Source organism: Mastomys coucha, unplaced genomic scaffold, assembly GCF_008632895.1.
Source record: "Mastomys coucha isolate ucsf_1 unplaced genomic scaffold, UCSF_Mcou_1 pScaffold15, whole genome shotgun sequence".
NCBI lineage: Eukaryota > Metazoa > Chordata > Mammalia > Rodentia > Muridae > Mastomys > Mastomys coucha.
The window spans coordinates 147,042,551-147,060,392 of record NW_022196897.1 but is presented as its reverse complement, the minus strand read 5'-3'; the positions used below and the strand labels follow the sequence as shown (position 1 = coordinate 147,060,392).

Genomic DNA, 17,842 nt, shown 5'->3' with positions numbered 1-17,842 from the left:
TTTGCTTACTTAAAAATTTGGAGGTCTGACCCTTCCCATCTTTCATTCTGGAAACAGCCTGCCAGCTAGATTGTTTTCATTAACCCTTTAGAGTGCTCATTTTGTTGATTGCTCTTGCTGTATCAGCCATATTGTGCCTTTCCCCCAGATATCCTGACTCCTTTCCAATCTTCAAGTCTGAATGTAAAACCCAGCTTTTCCCTGGAGCTTCCCCAAAATTAATGTGCTTGTGTGACCCCTTTTGAACTCTGTGGCACTTGGAGCCTCCATTACAAATTATAGGCTTTAGATCTCAGAAGACTGAACGAGATCTAGTTCAATCCTCACATACTGCATTCTTGGAAGTGGAGCCCCACAGAGAAGTGGTTTGTCTGAACTCGTTCCCAGTATACATTGTAAACTCAGGCCTCCCCAATTCTTTGTCTTGCATACCACCTCTGTAGCAGGCTCTCTCAGTGCCTAGCTTTGATTTTGGTATATGTATCATTTGCTTGTCTCCTCAGTAAGAGTTAAGATAAGAGCTTGAGATCAGGACCCGACCTTTATGTCCTTTCTTTCCCCTGGGGCTGATCATCAAAGAAATTTATCAGACACAAGCACAGTATTCTACAAGATCACCTCTCCATCAAAATAAGATTTATGTAGGATACCCATGAACTCATTAATATTTGGTGATGTTTCTGCTTTATAATTAAAGATAGTTCTGAAATAAAGAGATGGCTCAGAGTTTAAAAGCCCATACTAGTCTATACTTTCAGGGGATGCTAGTTCAGTTCCTAGCATCCATGTCAGGCAGCTCACAGCTGTTTGTAACTCAGGCTCCAGGGGATGTGAGTCCCTCTTTTTTCATCCTTGGGCGCTTGTGCTCAAATGCACAGACACACATACACATAATTTTAAAAATAAAAATATTTAAGAAATAATAATGAGAGATAAGTGACTTGTCCAGGACAACAGACTGATAAGCTCATTCTCAGATCTTTAGGTTTTTTGTGACTAAGGTCAAAAAGGAAAGTGGAAGAACCCTTGCCAAAAAAATTTGTAGGGATTAGCCCCTTTTCCACAGACTTAGCTTGCTTACTCAATGGTATCCTTTGAAGGAATAAAATGGTTCCAATTCTTTTTTTTTTTTTAATGATTTGAGAGGCAGCAGGCAACAGTTAAGAGTCCTGAAGCTGACAGTGACTGTAGTATCCAGTAACCTTTTTCAGGTTGATATTAATAGTGTGATTAATATTTAGAGCTTTCAGGATAAGAATCCAAAACTCCAAAGTAGGAAGCCTTCTTTACAATTTTACACACAGTGCTGTACATATGTGAACACATATGGAAAAAGCTGTTGGATCCTGTGGAATCATGAAATTGATAAGAGATCTCCAATTCCTTGGGGGAAGCCAGATTTTAGCAATTGAGAAAGGTTTCTTGAGAGAACAGTTCATGGTATAATAGATGCTATTCTTAATGCCAGCCTTTGCATCTTACATTTATTTTCATGTCCCTGTGAACTTTCTTTTTCCTAAGAGACTTTCTCTTGAAGAAGTCTGCTTCCTTCTGTAAAGCACAGCTTGCCCAGCGTTCTAGTTTTCTGGCATTCCTACTCAGTACAAAGGAAGTGAAGACCTGAAGACTTCGTGTGTAGCTCTTCAGATTGTCTGCTCCTGAGCAGGAGACCAGGCTTAAAGACTAAGTTAGAGGTTACTGTTAGAAACTTGGGTATGCCACTGTAACACCCTGTGGGGGATCAACCTGCTGGAGAACGCCTTGGACCACAGTGGGTTGGTTGTACTGTTCGAGGCTCTGAAACAGCAACAGTGCACCCTGCATGTACTTGGACTTCGAATTACTGACTTTGATAAGGAAACCCAGGAGTTCTTGATTGCTGAGGAAGAGAAAATTCCATACTTGCGCATCCTAAGCAGTGTGTAGGGCAGAAGCAGAGAACAAGGGTGGACATGCTGGTGCAAGAAACATGGCTGTATTCTGACCTCGAACTACCTCCAAAAGAAAGAGAACAAGAATCCTTAATTTGGCCCAGTGTATGCAAATATTACAGGTCACTAACATTGCAGTGAGACATAGTTTCTTTACCCCCGCCCCATTCAGATGTGTTTCGCAAGATAGATGTGGCTTTCTGTTTGTACTACAGATTCAAACAGGCCATTCAAAGACAGTTATGGTAAAATGGCTGCCCTATAATGACGGGTTTTCCCACACTGGTATCTTAAGCATCCAATAAAGTCTTTAAATGTATCTTTACTTTTAAAGATAAAAGTATTTTTAAGTGCTTTGGAAATCTCTTAAGATGAGATTTGCCTGTTGGTGGATTACTGGACCTATAGTGTCGGTCCAGGCAATAATGATGCTCTAGAAAGTTGTTGGGAAAATGATAATGGAAACTGTTGCTGTTTTGTGTTTTGTATTAAATAATAATTTAGGCATGTTCTAAAAAAAAAAAAAAGAAAGAAAGAAACTTGGGTATGGATCTGTTGTCGGTTAAGAAAAGAGCCTAGCTTTGAAATTTCTACATATCAGAATGGCTCATTTCTCTGTCTCTGTGTGTGTGTGCGTGTGTGTACGTGTGTATACGTGTGTGTACATGTTGTGTATGCCCATGAGTATCCATGTACACATATCTACACACACACATGGGGACGAGAGTACAATGACAAATGTCTTCTTTGTCATTCCCTGCCTTGTTGACTTGAGGTGGGGGTCTCTCACTGAACTCTGTCTGGCCTTTTAGGCCCCCTTTCTCTGTCCCCAAATGCTGGAGTTGAAGGCATGCACAGCCATGCCTGGCTTTCTCTGCAGGTCCTGGGATTCAAACTTAGATCCTCATGCTTGCAAAATCTGCACCATTACCCTCGAGCTGCCTCTCCAGGCTTTATCTTTGACAGGCAAGAAACTAATCAGTACGCTGGCCCAGGTGGAGGGTTGGCCACCTTTTCTCCTGCTCTCAGGTTCTGCTATGTCTAGGAAAACTGGGAGAGCTTCTTAAGAAAAATAGTTCTCTGACCACATTCCAGAGATGATTTCTTAAGAGGAGACCCAAGAAAATTGTGGCCCTGAAAGTGTAGCAGATTCTTTAACTGTCCTTTGAAAATTGTAGTCCCAGATAAAATTTCATCATGGTGGGGTGTGGGGATCAGGCATAAATTTATGTTTTTAACATTAGCTAAGTATAAAAAGCTAAAAATGGAGGAAGTGTTGTGGTTGTTTTGCTCAGCTCCCATTCTCTGCTTCAGTCTTTCTCCCAATTTGTTCTGCTTTGTCAACCTAGAGCAGATTTTTGTAAACTTAGGAATGCTTTAAAAGTTTTGCCTTCTTCTCATCTGTGTTGGTTTCTTGTAGAAAGCTTGGAACCCTAGGACTTGTGGCAACACAGACTTTGGAGAGATCTTAAATACCACTGCACACCAACTGTCATGTGACTTATGAATAAGAAATTCTCAGAAAACAGTGTCTGAATGGGTAAAGCCTCAGCATCTGAATCTAGGCATTGTGGCTTATGCCTGTAACTCCTGCACTTGAGAGGCTGAGGCAGGAGGACTACCAGGCTAGCCTGCTCTATGTAGTTAGACATGGCACTTTTTTAAAATACCAAATTAAAAATTCAACAACAAGAACAAAATACATCTAAGGGAGTTATGTGAAGATCTGAATTTAGTGATTTTTCTTACCAAGATTTCAAGAGCTGTGGCTTCACTGGTGGAGAGTGACTGGCGAAAGGCCTGAGTTTTAGTCTGGGACAGACACAGAAGTGGCCGCAGAGCTGCCTAGGCTGAGCATGTGAAAACCTTCGGAAAACGGAGTCTCTATTCTCAGTTGCTTTTCATTGTTAAAACACTGCATCTCCACCTTAGAAGGTTGCGATTCCTTTCAGGTTTTGTTATATTGTCTCCACCTTATGCTGGTCTTAGTTTCAGCAGTGCAGATGTAGCAGTTAAAGCCTCTGAGGCAGGCAGCACAGACCTGGCTCCATTTTGTCTACAGCAGATTGCCTCTGTACCAAAACAAGTGCTTTGAACCAGTGTCCTTCTTTTCTGTGCCAAATCTGTTCTCTATTTATAGACAGAATTAAATGTGGGTACTATGAAAGCTGAATGAGATGTGCAAATGCGCCTTTTCAGGGTAGTGTCTATGTTTTGGCAGCATACTTCTAGGAGTGTCAAAGCCTGAGGGGATCTGGACTGAGATTCTCAGAAGCTGTTTCTCCAGTGGAGTAATGGTCCCGTGCTGGAGTCCTTAGCTTCTGCTTGTCAGTGGATACTGTGACCAGGGTCAGGAGCTGTCCTTGGTGTAATCATTGTAACTCAGTCCTGCCTGCTAAGGCTACAGTTCTCACCGCACCATCACTGACTGGCAGGTTTTAATATTTTAAATGGGATGCGCAACTACTTTGAAATAATTTTCTTTGATAGATACTCTTTCAATACCTTAAATGAATGGGCACAGAGTAGTAAGACCTGTAATTGTAGTGCTGTGATGTAAGACATGTAATTGTGTGACACTGTGATGTAAGACCTGTATTGTGTGGCAGTGTGACACATCATGTACCCTCTCATCTCCAGAGCAGCACTAACTCTAACATATGTCTCTCAAAAACACCTGGGAGCTGAGATGGGGATAGGGGGGCAGTATAAGAAATCCTGTCTATTCAGAACTTAATATTGTAGTTTGTGTCTATTTGGGAAGCCATCTAATAAAAACTACAGGAAGTAAAGGTTTCCAAAAACCTTAGTTCATGAAGCCATGTAGAACACTAGAGAGATAGGTTTAGAATTTGATATAGTTTGTATGTTGGTAGTTCCTTGTATATTATAAGTGCATAGTAGGTGTGTTCTTACAATAGATACATGTTTTATTATAAAATGAAGTTTCATTTTGCTGCTAAAATAGGTTATTTTGACACACACGCGCGCGCACACACACACACACAACCTTATGTCTTCCTTTTTTCTTTCCTGTCCTACAAGTTAGTTTTTTCTAGGTAGAAGCTAAAAACGGTAGGATTATAGAAGAAAGACTGCCTTGCTCAGTCTCCAGTGCTGTTAGACAGGGAATGTTAGAGCTCTAGGTTACAAGCAATGCAGACCCTATTTAAATTAGCTTAAGTTAAAAAGTGATAATTGGGGATATTCTGGCTTTCAGAATCAGAATCAAAAGGTTTAATTGAGAGTCCAAGGCTTTTTGTCTCCAGTTACTCTCTACACATCCCTGGTTAGCTGCCACAACTTAAGAATATAAATAAAAAGACATTAACATTCCTACCCACTCCTCTCCAAAATTATTTTAAGATTTATTTTATTGTGGGGGGGGTTGGGGTGTGGGTGCAGGTGCCTACTGACCCAGATTACTTATTTTTCAAGGAAAAACTCCCAAATTGTCCTAGCTGTCGTTTCCGGACCAGTCAGTTATAAAAGGAATAGAATGTCGTAGCCCAGCCTTAGCTGTGTTCTTCTTTAATGTTTTTCAGAATTCTGTATATGCCTTTGTTCAAGTAAACTTTCCAAGACTTCCCCAACTACAAAAAAAATCTTTTAAACATTTACTAATAAGAGCATTTTGTCTGTACTCTGTGCACCACATGCACGCAGTGCCTTCAGAGGCCAGCAGAGGGTGTCAGCTCCCCCGGAACTGGGGTTACAGATAGTTTTGAGTTTCCACGTGGTTGCTGGAAACCAAGCCTGGCTCCTCTATAAGAGCCCTTAGTGCTCCTAACTGCTGAGCCATCTCTGCAGCTTCTGCATATAACCCATCCATTAATGTAGCTATCTTATCCATCCCTTAAAAATTTTAAGACGTTAGTATTAATTGAGTGCTTGCTATGTGTATAAAGCATAAGATTAATCAGGAATACCGAAACTAATCAGATTATCTGAGAAGGACAAGAGAGATACATGAGTTCTAAGTTTGGTATTGTACTTAAACACTGACTTTGGTGAAGTAGCAGAGTGTCAGTACTTAACGTATTTCCAAGGTGCTTGTCAAATGTAAAGAATTTATCATACAGGCAAGTCAGGATCTTGGTAGGTCTTTGCAGCATACACTGCCTGCCTCCAAGGAGTCTTCTCTATACCACCCTGGCTGTGGTTCTGGGGAACTTTACTGTGCTCGCAAAGGCAAGGGCAGTGCTTGTTTTGAGTTCCTAGTACTCACTCTGGGCCTTTTATATAAAACATGCTCAAAGGAAGAGGCTGACAGATGACAGCTCGCTCTTCCCATGTGCCTTAGATGTTATAATTTGATGATTCTTAATGTCTGTGAAGCAAACAAACTTCCTAGTTATGACTTTGGCATAAATTCAAAGTGAGATTTCAGAGATATTCCTATTTTTTCCTATAACATTAATCATAGCCATGGCAGTCATCATGGGGAATAAATAAAGTGAATTCTGCCTCAGTCCATGCAGGTGTTTCTTCTCATGTTTCTCCACATTTCTGGCACAAGACCATATTGGTCCTGGAATTCCAGGATATGATTTCATAGCCTTAACAATGAGTTTTCAAAACTGCCCAACAGTTTTAATTCTGAATATCTTGTAGCAAGGAGCAAGGACCAACCCCAGTGGAGAGAAAGAAGAAAGGAAAAAGGAAAAACGAAACCACCGTGGAGAGTTTAGAGCTGGACCAGAGTCTTCCAAACTCATCTCTGCAGAGTCTTGAGGAGCCCAGTGAGTCTGCAGACAGCCAGGTACAGCTGTGGCTGGGGCCTGCTGGAGGGTGTGGCCATGCTGGAGGATGTGGCCATGCTGGAGGGTGTGGCCACTGGCCCAGTGAGTCTGCAGACAGCCAGGCACAGCTGTGCTGGGGCCTGCTGGAGGGATGGCCACTGGAGTAGTGCCAACACTCACCAAGTACTGCTCTGTCTGCTTACTGACTGAGCACACAGACCATACACAGGCTATTTCCAGGTCTGATAATACATTGATAAGTTCCCAGAATTAGTGTGTTTGCTGTCTCTTTATAAGAAGTAGCGCATTTCTTATAGTCTTCAGAGGCAGTTGATGTGAAAAAATAAGTTGTTATTCAGGCTATGTAAGGTTCAGAGACCTGTTATACCACGTAGTGCTCAGAGTGCTACGCCAGGGTATATAAGACTTCCTCATACAAAAATTTTATGTGTATATATATATACATTTATACATGTGTATATTTTATGTGTGTAATATACATAAATACACATATATATACACATAAAATTTTATATATATGTATATGTATTTTACATATATGTGTATATACATACACATACACACACCAGAATAATAAGGGAAGTTTCCAAACAGAAACAGACAGTGCCAAACTAATTTAGTTCCTAACAGTATGTGATTTTCTTTTCTAAGTTGAGGTACTTTCTCTAGGACATTTGAAAGTGCCATTTTCTCCGATATCCACAGCAGGTATCTAAACTGGGGCACCATTCAGAATAAGAGCACAGTGGTAGGTCCATTGAGTTTCTAGGTAGGCGTTGGCTTATAACATCAGTCTTCATATGTCAGCATATTTATCTACTGTCAGAGCAAAAGTCACTACATAGCCTGTAAGCTAGAATTGGTGGCTGTTAGGTGACTCTGCTGGCAGAAAAGCAAGGAAGTGTATTGAGCTGACAGCATTTGGCAGAGTTAATGGTTTGTAGGATGATGATTTCTAGATGGAAATGAGGAAAAGTTTTTTGTTTTGTTTTGTTTTTTTGTTTTTTTTTGTTTTTTTCAAGACAGGGTTTCTCTTTTTAGCCCTGGCTGTTCTGGAACTCACTCTGTAGACCAGGCTGTCCTCGAACTCAGAAATCCACCTGCCTCTGCCTCCCAAGTGCTGGGATTAAAGGTGTGCACTACCACCACCTGGTGTTTTGTTTGTTTTTCAAGAATCCCTCAAATGGGATCATCTTAAATCATCTCAAATGAGAAATGGTTCAACAGTTCAGAGGACTGACTGCTCTTCCAGAGGTCTTAAGTTTCCAGCAGCCACATGGTGGCTCACTGTCATTTATGTGATCTGGTGCCTTCTTCTAGCATGCAGGTGTACATGCAGATAGAGCACGCATATACGTAAGATAAATAAATCTTAAAAAAGAAGACGAATCCTTCAGTTGACATTAGATGTTGTAGAGGTGAGATGGCAAAGAAGTGATAGCAACACACGGATGCTACAGAATATCTTTCACTTACCTTGTTTGGCCTGTTGTGTTTAAAGTTTGAGTCTGTGGAGGTGTGCTACCTGTGGTGACTACTTTCCTGCTGCTTGGAACCAGGGCTAGATGGAGAGGGGGCTTTTGCTGCTTTTGTTTGAGGACATCACTGTATTGCTTTGCTGTGTGCTCTGCCTAAGAGTTGCAAGCTGCCTCGTTAGAAGCCTCCTCACACAGTGACTTAGGATTTTGTCACAGTTAAGATCTCTGCTTTACAGAGCATGAGATTCTCAGTCTAAGTCTCGATAAAATTTGTTTTGATTAATTTTTTCATACTACATTTTTAGGAGTTGATGGTTATGTGAATTTGAAGAAAAGAAAAAACTAGCACCATATAAAAAATCTGAGTGGACCTCAGAGACAGAATTGAGAGGTCACCTCCCATCCTTGTTGCTTGGGACTAGAAGCCCTAGAAAGGAATTGAAAGCATCTGTGGGCTGTAATGGCCCAGGGTTCCTGAGGAAGGGTCAAGGAGCTTCAGCCCCCAGGACCTCAAACAGGAGGACAGTAGGCTGGGCTGTCTGTCTCCCCTCTCCCAACCTGACTCCATCAACCCTAGTAAGAATTTATTACCCTGACAGGTATCAGACCTCACTCCTTGTTTGAACACATGAGGTCTCCCCAACAAACACCACTGGATTCTGAGTATGTCCATACAGTCCCTGAGTATGTAGAGGAAGCACCTTCCAACACCACTGCCCCAGCCAGTGATACCCGGCTACATAAACCTTGCCCCAGAGACCTGGGTACCTCCCCAGGAGCATAAATACCCCTTTCTCACCCCACAGTTATTGAACCAGTTCTCTGAAGCGGTTCCCAGTTGTGTGCATTGCTCACACACTCATCACTGACTGATATCCTGCACTGCAACACCTGTGCCTAGATAAGCTTCCTTCCCTCCAGTCCAGCTCAGTGGACAGTGGGCCTGGCTTCCTTGAGGGAGAATCAGGCACTGGGTGACACATCATTACCATGATGATGAAAACATATCTCCCTTGACTCTGCAGACAGTTAAGAGATTGATACCATTATTTTACCCCATGCTATGTTAATTTAGTTTTTAAAAGAGTAGAAGATTCTGTTGGGAAGTTATAAAAATCCAGCTTGGTGATTAAGTGTAGATGATGGTGTTTGTGTGAAAGTGTTTGCTTTTGATTCACAGTGGCCCTGATGAGTGTGTTTGTTCTGCAGAAACGGCGCTCAGGACGGCAAGTAAAGCGCAGAAAATACAATGAGGACCTGGACTTCAAAGTGGTGGATGATGATGGGGAGACAATCGCTGTTTTGGGAGCTGGCCGGACATCTGCACTCTCAGCTTCCACTCTGGCCTGGCAGGCTGAGGTACGGCCCTCTCATGACTTTACCCACATGACAGAGTTGGTCGATGGCTCTTCACTGTAGCATAAGTTACATCACCTTACCCTCTGGTGGTAACTTTTTAGTGGCTTCCTACTACACTTGGAATAAAATTCAAACTCCTCAACAGCACCCTCACGATCACACTTTCTCCACTGCACCACATAGCAGTCTGGAGAAGAGATTTTCGCCTTTTATTGCTCTCCAACTGAAAAGCTAGCCATACCATCTACCCATCTACAGCCTTGACCTGTGCTGGCTTGCCTTCATGCTCTCTACGAATACTTTATATAAGTGGACCACCCTCAGTTAAGTTTCACATAAATACAGTTTCTGTAGAAAGATCTTTCCTGCCTCTTCTATCTAAAATAGAACCCTGTTTCTCATCCCAATGATTCTTTCTTATTTCCTTCATTTCCTTCATGACATAATTTTATTGGAAAGTGTCCCCTCTAAAGTTTGTTTGTTTGTTTGTTTTTAAGTCATTAAAATGTAAGATTCTTCTAGTTATGTATGGTAAATCACATCTATAGTCTGATATTCTGGAGGCTGAAGTAAGAGAATCACCAATCAGTTCGAGGACTACATGGTGACTTCTGGGCTGGCCTGAGCTGTGAAATCAGACCCTATCTCCAAAAAAATTCCAAAAGGACTCAGTAGGTAAAAGCACTTTCCACTGAGTTTGGCAACCTGAGTTCAATCCTCAGAATCCACATGGTGGAAGAAGAGAACAACCTCCCCTAAATTACTGTCTGACCTCCACACAGGCGTCGTCTAACATACATTATAATTCTTTAAGCGTCTTGTGGGGAGAGAGGGAGATGGCTCAGTAGTTACAGAGGATTGCTGTTTTTTTCCAGAGAATCTAGTTTTGATTCCCAGCACCTGGATGATGGCTCACAAACACCTCTACTTCCAGGGGATCCAGCACCTTCTTCTTGCCCTTTGGGTAGTAGGCATGCACATAGTACACAAACATGCATGGAGACAAACACTTATACACATAAAATAATGAGAGAAAAGAATTTAGAGCAAAGTCTTAAACGTAGTAAGTACTTGTTTAGATAATGAAATCAAATGGACTCATAATTACTGTGGTTTGACAGATGGATATATATTGTGAGCCTTCCACAAGGCCAGAGTCTGGGATATAGATGTAAGTATCCAGATGATTCTTTGCTCCATAGAGCTTTGTCTAATAGAAGACATACTACTTTACTAACACTGAAATTAGTATAGCCTACAAGTATGTACTAAGTATAATGACTACACAGAAGCTGGAGCATATAAGTGTTCGTTCACAAGTTGAGAGCCTAAGAGACATTTACAGTCCGCCATAAGTTCTGATAAGACCAATGGAGATAAGCATGGCTGACTGCTAGGTTGTGGTCTGTGGAATGATGAGATGTAAGAGCTGAAAGGCAGAAGGAGCCACACTATGCAGAGGCATGCAGCTCCTCTACCATGTGTGCTCTTAATGCTGTTCATCGAATTAGAGGGAGAAGGTGTCAGTGAGTTAAAACAGATGCGGAAAATGACCTTATTTGCATTTCAGTTGCATTGACTCCCATTTGGGAGCTTTTGTTGAGGAGAGTGATGACACTGGGACTTGTAGCCATGCCCAATGAATGCTACTCAGGTGATCCTGGCGGTGGCAGCTGCAGTGCTCCTTGCTACCTGCCCCAATGTTCTGGGTTCCTGAATGAAAGGCGCACACACACACACACACACACACATACACACGCATGCACGCACGCACTTTATATTTTGATATGCCTAAAACAGCTCAATGGCTAGACTGCCTCCTAACCTCCATGTGGCTAATCTCCTCCTCCCCCCCGATATTCCTGAATTATTATTTACTAAAATCTATATTCCTACTCCGCCCTTGCTGCCCCAGCCCCAGAAGTACAGCCCAAGAGTTCCTACATGGCAGAGTTCCCCAGTTCCTACATGGCAGCTGTGCTCTCTGTCCCGCACCTCTCAGTCGAGGCGTCCTAATTGGTTACAGCTACAGAAGTAAAAAGGGGTCTGTGAGGTCTGTGCCAAGAATGTAGTGTAGTGAAGAACAGAAAGGAGATGAGAAGCAGGCTGTGGGTGCAGGAGAGGAGTTGTTAACAGTAATACATTCTGGGACACGAGCTGTCTGCAGTTCTGAAGCCCCAGTGCTGACTGGCAGAATCTACTGCTCACATATAGTAGGAGCACAGCTCCCCAGACAAATGTGGGTAGACAGAGGCTGGTGATGCCTGGCCTTCAGCCACCTTTCTTCCAGCCTAAAGCATCCTCATGTTACCTCACTGTGTTTTCCTCAGTCTTCATAAGGAAAGCAGCAAGGGGCAGTCATAGTATCCTACCCTAACTATTTGTAAGTGAGGCAGTGACCGATCCAAGTCTCAGTTACATAGTGGCTGACACCTTAAATTGATTTCATTTTCTGCTAAGGGTTATCTAACTAATGAACATACTAATTAATAGGAATAATATTTTAATGTATTTGTTCTTGCAAACTGCTTGGAGTCTTAGGAATGTGTTGCTTTATTAAACTTTCCTTGAGCATTTTATGGTTTAATTGATAGTTAAAACACTACAAGGGATTTTATTTCCTCCTAGCTGTCTTTTATCCTGAACCATTTATCATATTTTAGGTATTTCTTGACTTCCTGAAAGTAGCAGTTGTTAATCTGACATGTGATCTCAGAAATAAGTCTTTTCTAAGTATATAGTAGTTTATACAGAAAAACAGATAGAATTTAAGCTTGTATTAGTTATGTCCCAAAACTTCACCAAATTTAAACAAGAGCCTAATGCGCTCATCAGTCTTGGTGTTGAGAGTTGCAGTTTTATGAATGTCTAGTCTAGTCTAGAGCCTACGCTAGGCTACCCAGGTCTTGAAAGGTTTCAAAATCAGAGACCTAGCTGCTGCAGAACCAAAATGTTCCTTCCACATTAGTTTTTACATGTGGAGTTCTTGATGGGATTTGAACCAACTTCCTAAGCTAGCACAAAGCACCAATTCTTGTATCCTTTCTGGGATGCTGGGCAGTCATCAAAACACAGCCAATCATTAAGGAAGGCGAGCGTTTCTTCTGCCCTGCCCGTAAGACCCTGCGATTGCTATTGTACGCTTGAGAAGCCAACCGAGTCTGTAGAACAGCTGGGGCCACATTTTAAAAAGGCCTGCTCAATGACATCTGTCCAGTTGCTCAAGACTGTCTCAGTTTTGGCCTCCCAAGTATTTGTGTAGTTTATTTGATTTCATCTTTTGGAGCAAACAGGCTTTAATTTGAATGAAGTGTCAGCTCATAGCATCGCCATGTTTCTCTCTGCACCCATCTCTTTGCACTCTCAGTGCCCTCCTTCTCTGGCCTTCACCATGCACAGCAGGCTGGGTTCCATTTCCCTTTTGAGAATGTCCCTGTTTCCACTGAACCAGAGCTGTGCCCCACTCTGCTGCCAGAACATTTTAGTATAGTTATCCCTGTCACTGTCCTGTCCTTTGAATACCTGCCAACTCACATTTTCTTGTTAACCATGAGTTACTTCAAAGACAGGTTTGTATCTTTAAATTAAGCCCTAGGAGCCTTCTTAGATGAAACCTCTCACAGCACATCTGTCTTCTACTGTATAATGTTACAGTTGTATGCAGTGTTGAGTCAGCTGGAACCCTGAAACCACTCATAGCATCAAATGGGTTTTCGTAGCCTTCGCTGTACTTTTTTTTAGTATCACTCTTGTTTGGCCCCTTAATCAGATAATAAACTTTTACAAAACAGGATCAGTTTTTAATTTTTCATAGTTTTTACTTAGGTACAACTTTTTGTTAGTAGTTAATATATACCTATACTTCATTTTATGAATATATGTATTTAATGAGTGAATATATTCAAACTCATTATTTAAATACCTTTGCTTTCTTTTTCCTTTTGTGTGACTCCTGGGTTAAAAGACAAAATTTGCTTTGCCAGGCTCCTGTTTTCTCCATTTCCTCATACTCGCATGTTTTTCCCAGTGGCACTCATACTTCTTACCTCTAACGCAGCCACTTGGGCCTTCAGACCCCTCACTGCTTACTGTGTGGTGTTGCTGTTCCTGTGTACTCTCTAGTGTGATTCCTTGCCATGACATCAGTTTGAGCATGTGTAATGTTGTGCTCCTTTCCACTCTTAGCCAGAGTTCTGGCTTGTTTTATGCCAACTTGACTTAAGCTAGAGTCATCAGAGAGGAGGGAACCTCAATTGAGAAAATGCTTCAGTAAGATCTGGCTGGAGGCAAACCTGTAAGTTATTTTCTTAACTAGTGATTGATGGGAGCGGGCCCCAGCCCATTGGGGTCACCCCAGGGGTAGTGGTCCAGTGTTTTATAGGAAAGCAGGCTGAGCAAGCCATGGGAAACAAGTCAGTAAGCAGCACCCTTCCATGGCCTCTGCATTAGCTCCTGCCTCAGGGTTCCTGTCCTAACTTAAATCAGTGATGAGCAGCAATGTGGAAGTGGAAGCCAAATAAACCCTTTCCTCCCAAATTGTTTTGGCCAGGTGTGTCATCACAGCAATAGTGACCCTGACTAAGACAGCCAGGTTTGATGATTTCCTGTCTCTTTATTTCTCCATGGAGTACAACCAGTCTCCACATGTTCTCTTCACGCTCATGGCAGCATTCTTTCTTAATTCTCTGCTGCAACTCTCTGTCCTTACTAATGTAATCCCAGACTCATTTTCCCCAAAATACTAGAGGAATTGCTGGTATTCTGTGTCTCTTGCATACTTCCTAACTCAGCTTGGATTTTTTTTTTTCCTTTTTGATGTGGCCATGTACCTCCCCCACCTCCAATTCATTTCCCTTTCTGTTGTGTATACTCTGTTTCTAGATGAAATACTAAGCAATTATCCTTGAACTCCTTTTGCGCTGTCTTCCTACATTCTTAGTGTCCTCTTACACACTATCCCATCTGCCATTGGGGCTTAATTAAACCCTTGCCTAGTCCAGAATCCAAACTGGTCTCACTATGTAAACTCTGACTGGACTTGTAGTTACTGCTACACTAAGCATTTGCTCTGAGACAGTCTAAGACAAATATGTTCATGTCTTCCTTTGGTGAGATTGCTGGAGAACCAGGACCAAGCTCAGAACCACTTTGGAGTGCTTTGTAGCACTTGGTGAAAACTTGAACTTCCAATTAGACCTTGTTTATAGTTAGCTAAAGAAAATTAAGTGGCATGGTTAATTGTGGGAGTAAATGAGATTTTAAATTTGGGGGATTTTCTTTTTTGTCAATAAAATTTCTAAATGATAGGAGTCTCTAATACACAGTGTTTGAATTGAAATGGCCTTCTCTGAAAACGAAGCATTTATAAAGACATTTGAGAAAGCATTTGAGAAAACGAAGCATTTAAGAGCAGATGGGTTTTATGGAGTGTTTGGCACACAGATTTAGTTTATGTGTGTGTACACTGAATGTTTATACATACATGATCTTGCTTATATACAAACTCAGTTGAGGGAGAAAAGATCCTGATATTCCATTTCCTTCTTTCTTTAGTGAGTATTTTAGAAATGCACATTTTAAAATTCCTTTTTATTAAAATGGGCAAGAAAAGAAAAAAGAAAAACCCTGTTTTTTATTATTTGAGAGAGTCTGTGTGACACAGGCCTAGAATGTGTAAATCCTGCCTCACCCTCCCCAGAAGCCTGGAGTTATAGGTGCATGCCACAATATTTGGCTTGGTTCTCAGTGATTTGTTTAAAGTGTGTCATTTGGAAATGCTTACATGGATAACAAAACTGAAAAAAAATTCAGATAGATGAGAGGTTTGTAATGATTTTATTCTGGTGGGACAGAGACTTGAGAGAAGGCATGGCCAGAGTACTTCTGTTTTGTTACCTGAGTGTTGGTTGGTTAGACCTTAAATGTCTTGTTTAACATCAGTTCTTCTGGTGATGATCCTTCAACTGGTTAATATATATACATATGTATGTGTGTGTGTGTGTGTGTGTGTGTGTGTGTGTGTGTGTGTGTGTTTATTGGAATTGAATTTCCAACTCCTTTTAACTTGAAATTTCTTTATATTCTGTGAATGTTTTATGCCTTCTAAGAGTAAGTCCTGTGCCTTCCTCATCCATGTATTAGTATGTCCTTAGTTTTGATCTTACTAAAATACTCTTGAGAGTCTTGTCATTAGAATCCATATTACTTGTTCTTTTTGTAGGTAAAAATAAAAGAATATCTGAAGCAGTTGATAGTAGAAAAAGAAAACATTTTTTTTTCAGCATGTATGTGCATTAGTGAATGCTTCCTGCTAATCTGTACTAAACAGGGCTTGAACAGATTATGATTATAGAGAGTTAATCCATTAATATTATGGCATCAGACATGGTGCTGGAGTGAAGCTGAGAGCTACATCTTGATCTGTAGGCAGGCAGAGAAAGACGCTGGGTTTTGAACTTTCAAAGGCTACTCTCATCAACACGCTTCTAAGAAAGCCACACCTATTCTAAGACCACGCAATCCAGTCTGGGGACTTAGCATACCTGGGAATGAGCCTGTGGGGCTGTTCTCCTGCAGACACTACACAGGGGTGTGTGGAGAGGGAACACATTACATCAGGGTTTTGGAGCTGAACACTGGAGAACTCAGATAAGAAAGAACTGTGCATTGAGGCATCAGGATTTAGAGCTATAGACTTGTTAATGTTTCAGACCAAGATTTAGTTTTCAGAAATTTATATTTGAATACCTTAAGATAGCTTAGTAAAGATGGCAAGAAATAATTAGAATGTGAGTCTGCACTCTGGAAAGAAGTTTTGATCTGGATGTGTGAATTTGGCAAGCATTACAATGAAGCTAATATTTAAAATCAGGAGAGTAGATGAGATCATTTTGAAATTAGTGTAGACGAAGAAAAAAGAGGAGAGAAAGAAGCCTTAAACTGAAACCTCCTGCACCTAATTAGTTAATGTAAGTGAATATCAGAAGATTTCCCCTACTGAGTGTGGTGGTTTGAATATGCTTGGCCCAGGGAGTGGCACTATTAGGAGGTGTGGCCTTGTTGGAGAAAGTGTGTCACTATGGGGTTGGGCTTTGAGATCCTTCTTCTCGCTACATGGAAGACAGTCTTCTGTTTTCCTCTGGAACAAAATGTAGAACTCTCAGCTCCTCCAGCACCATGCCTGCCTGCATGCTGCCATATTTCCTACTCCTTGATGATAATGGACTGAACCTCTGAATCTGTAAGCCAGCCCCAACTAAATGTTGTCCTTATAAGAGTTGCCTTGGTCATGGTGTCTCCACAGCAGTGGAAACCTAATTAAGATACCAGATAAAGTGAAATAGGTCATAGTAAGCTAGTGTTTAATCAGAAAAGGATAGGTTGCAAAAGCATATTGTTCAAGGCATCTGATAGCTGTGGACATAGAAATTAGAAATAGAAATTAAAAATTGTGAGCAATGAAGAGGTGAGCTCACAGTCCTTGGTTGTCTTCTCTGAAGGCATCGGAAGCTAAGGATCAGGGTTGGCCAGAAAGACTGGGACATTCAGGAAAGATAATGGGCTGGAGAGATGGCTCAGCCGTTAAAGGCTAGGCTCACAACCAAAAATATAGGAAAGATAAAACTGTTTGAATGGTTTAGTAATGTTGAGATTTTTTTCCCTTCCTTTCTCCTTTGGATTAAATGTTAACAGTTTCCTAGGCCTTAACCAACTCAGCTGACTAGATGCCCTCGCCTGCCCCTTCCTCTATGTGTAAGAAGATAGGAAACACTGTGATAGACACTGTTACCTGGAACTATTATGTTCTTTATCCTCAGTGTCCAACACAGAATAAAAATAAGTAGATCTTCCCTGAAAACAGACATGGCACAATTAGTGAGGTAACCAGAAAAGAACTTGAAAATAATTGTGGATGATAGATTCTGTGAAAGATGGACAACATACATTTCCAATAGAGAACTAAGCCTGTTAGGACAAGTCAACCATTTAGAATTATGAAATCACTTCATAAGATTCAGGATACATGGACAGATTTTAAAGCACGTTAGATACAACTGAAGATAAGATTAGTGTCTAAGAAGACATGGATGAAATTTTTCTAAATGTAGCACAGCTTGAAGAGAAGCAGGATTCAGTGAAAAGGTGTTTCTGAGTGCACTCCTAAGCAGAGAAGAAACATGAGCAGAGCAACATTCAGAGACAGAATTAATGACCGAGTTTAATAAACTGATGAAAATGTCAGCAATAGACTCACAGTCTGGTGAAACTTAAGCAGGAAGAGTATATGAAGAAAAATTTTGCCTAGGCATAA

General features: G+C 41.3%; 1 protein-coding gene across 4 annotated transcripts in view; it reads left to right on the top strand.

The window, feature by feature from the left end:
- Chd6 (chromodomain helicase DNA binding protein 6) overlaps positions 1-17,842 on the top strand; it is a 171,361-nt gene that overhangs the window by 62,192 nt on the left and 91,327 nt on the right. For 3 of the 4 annotated variants that reach the window (XM_031372625.1, XM_031372624.1, XM_031372623.1), the window contains 2 exons: positions 6,546-6,693; positions 9,382-9,531. In XM_031372625.1, coding sequence (XP_031228485.1) covers positions 6,546-6,693; positions 9,382-9,531 — 298 coding nt within the window. Of the gene's footprint in view, positions 1-6,545; positions 6,694-6,776; positions 6,796-9,381; positions 9,532-17,842 lie in introns of those variants that run through there. The other variant, XM_031372626.1, reaches the window with a different exon arrangement.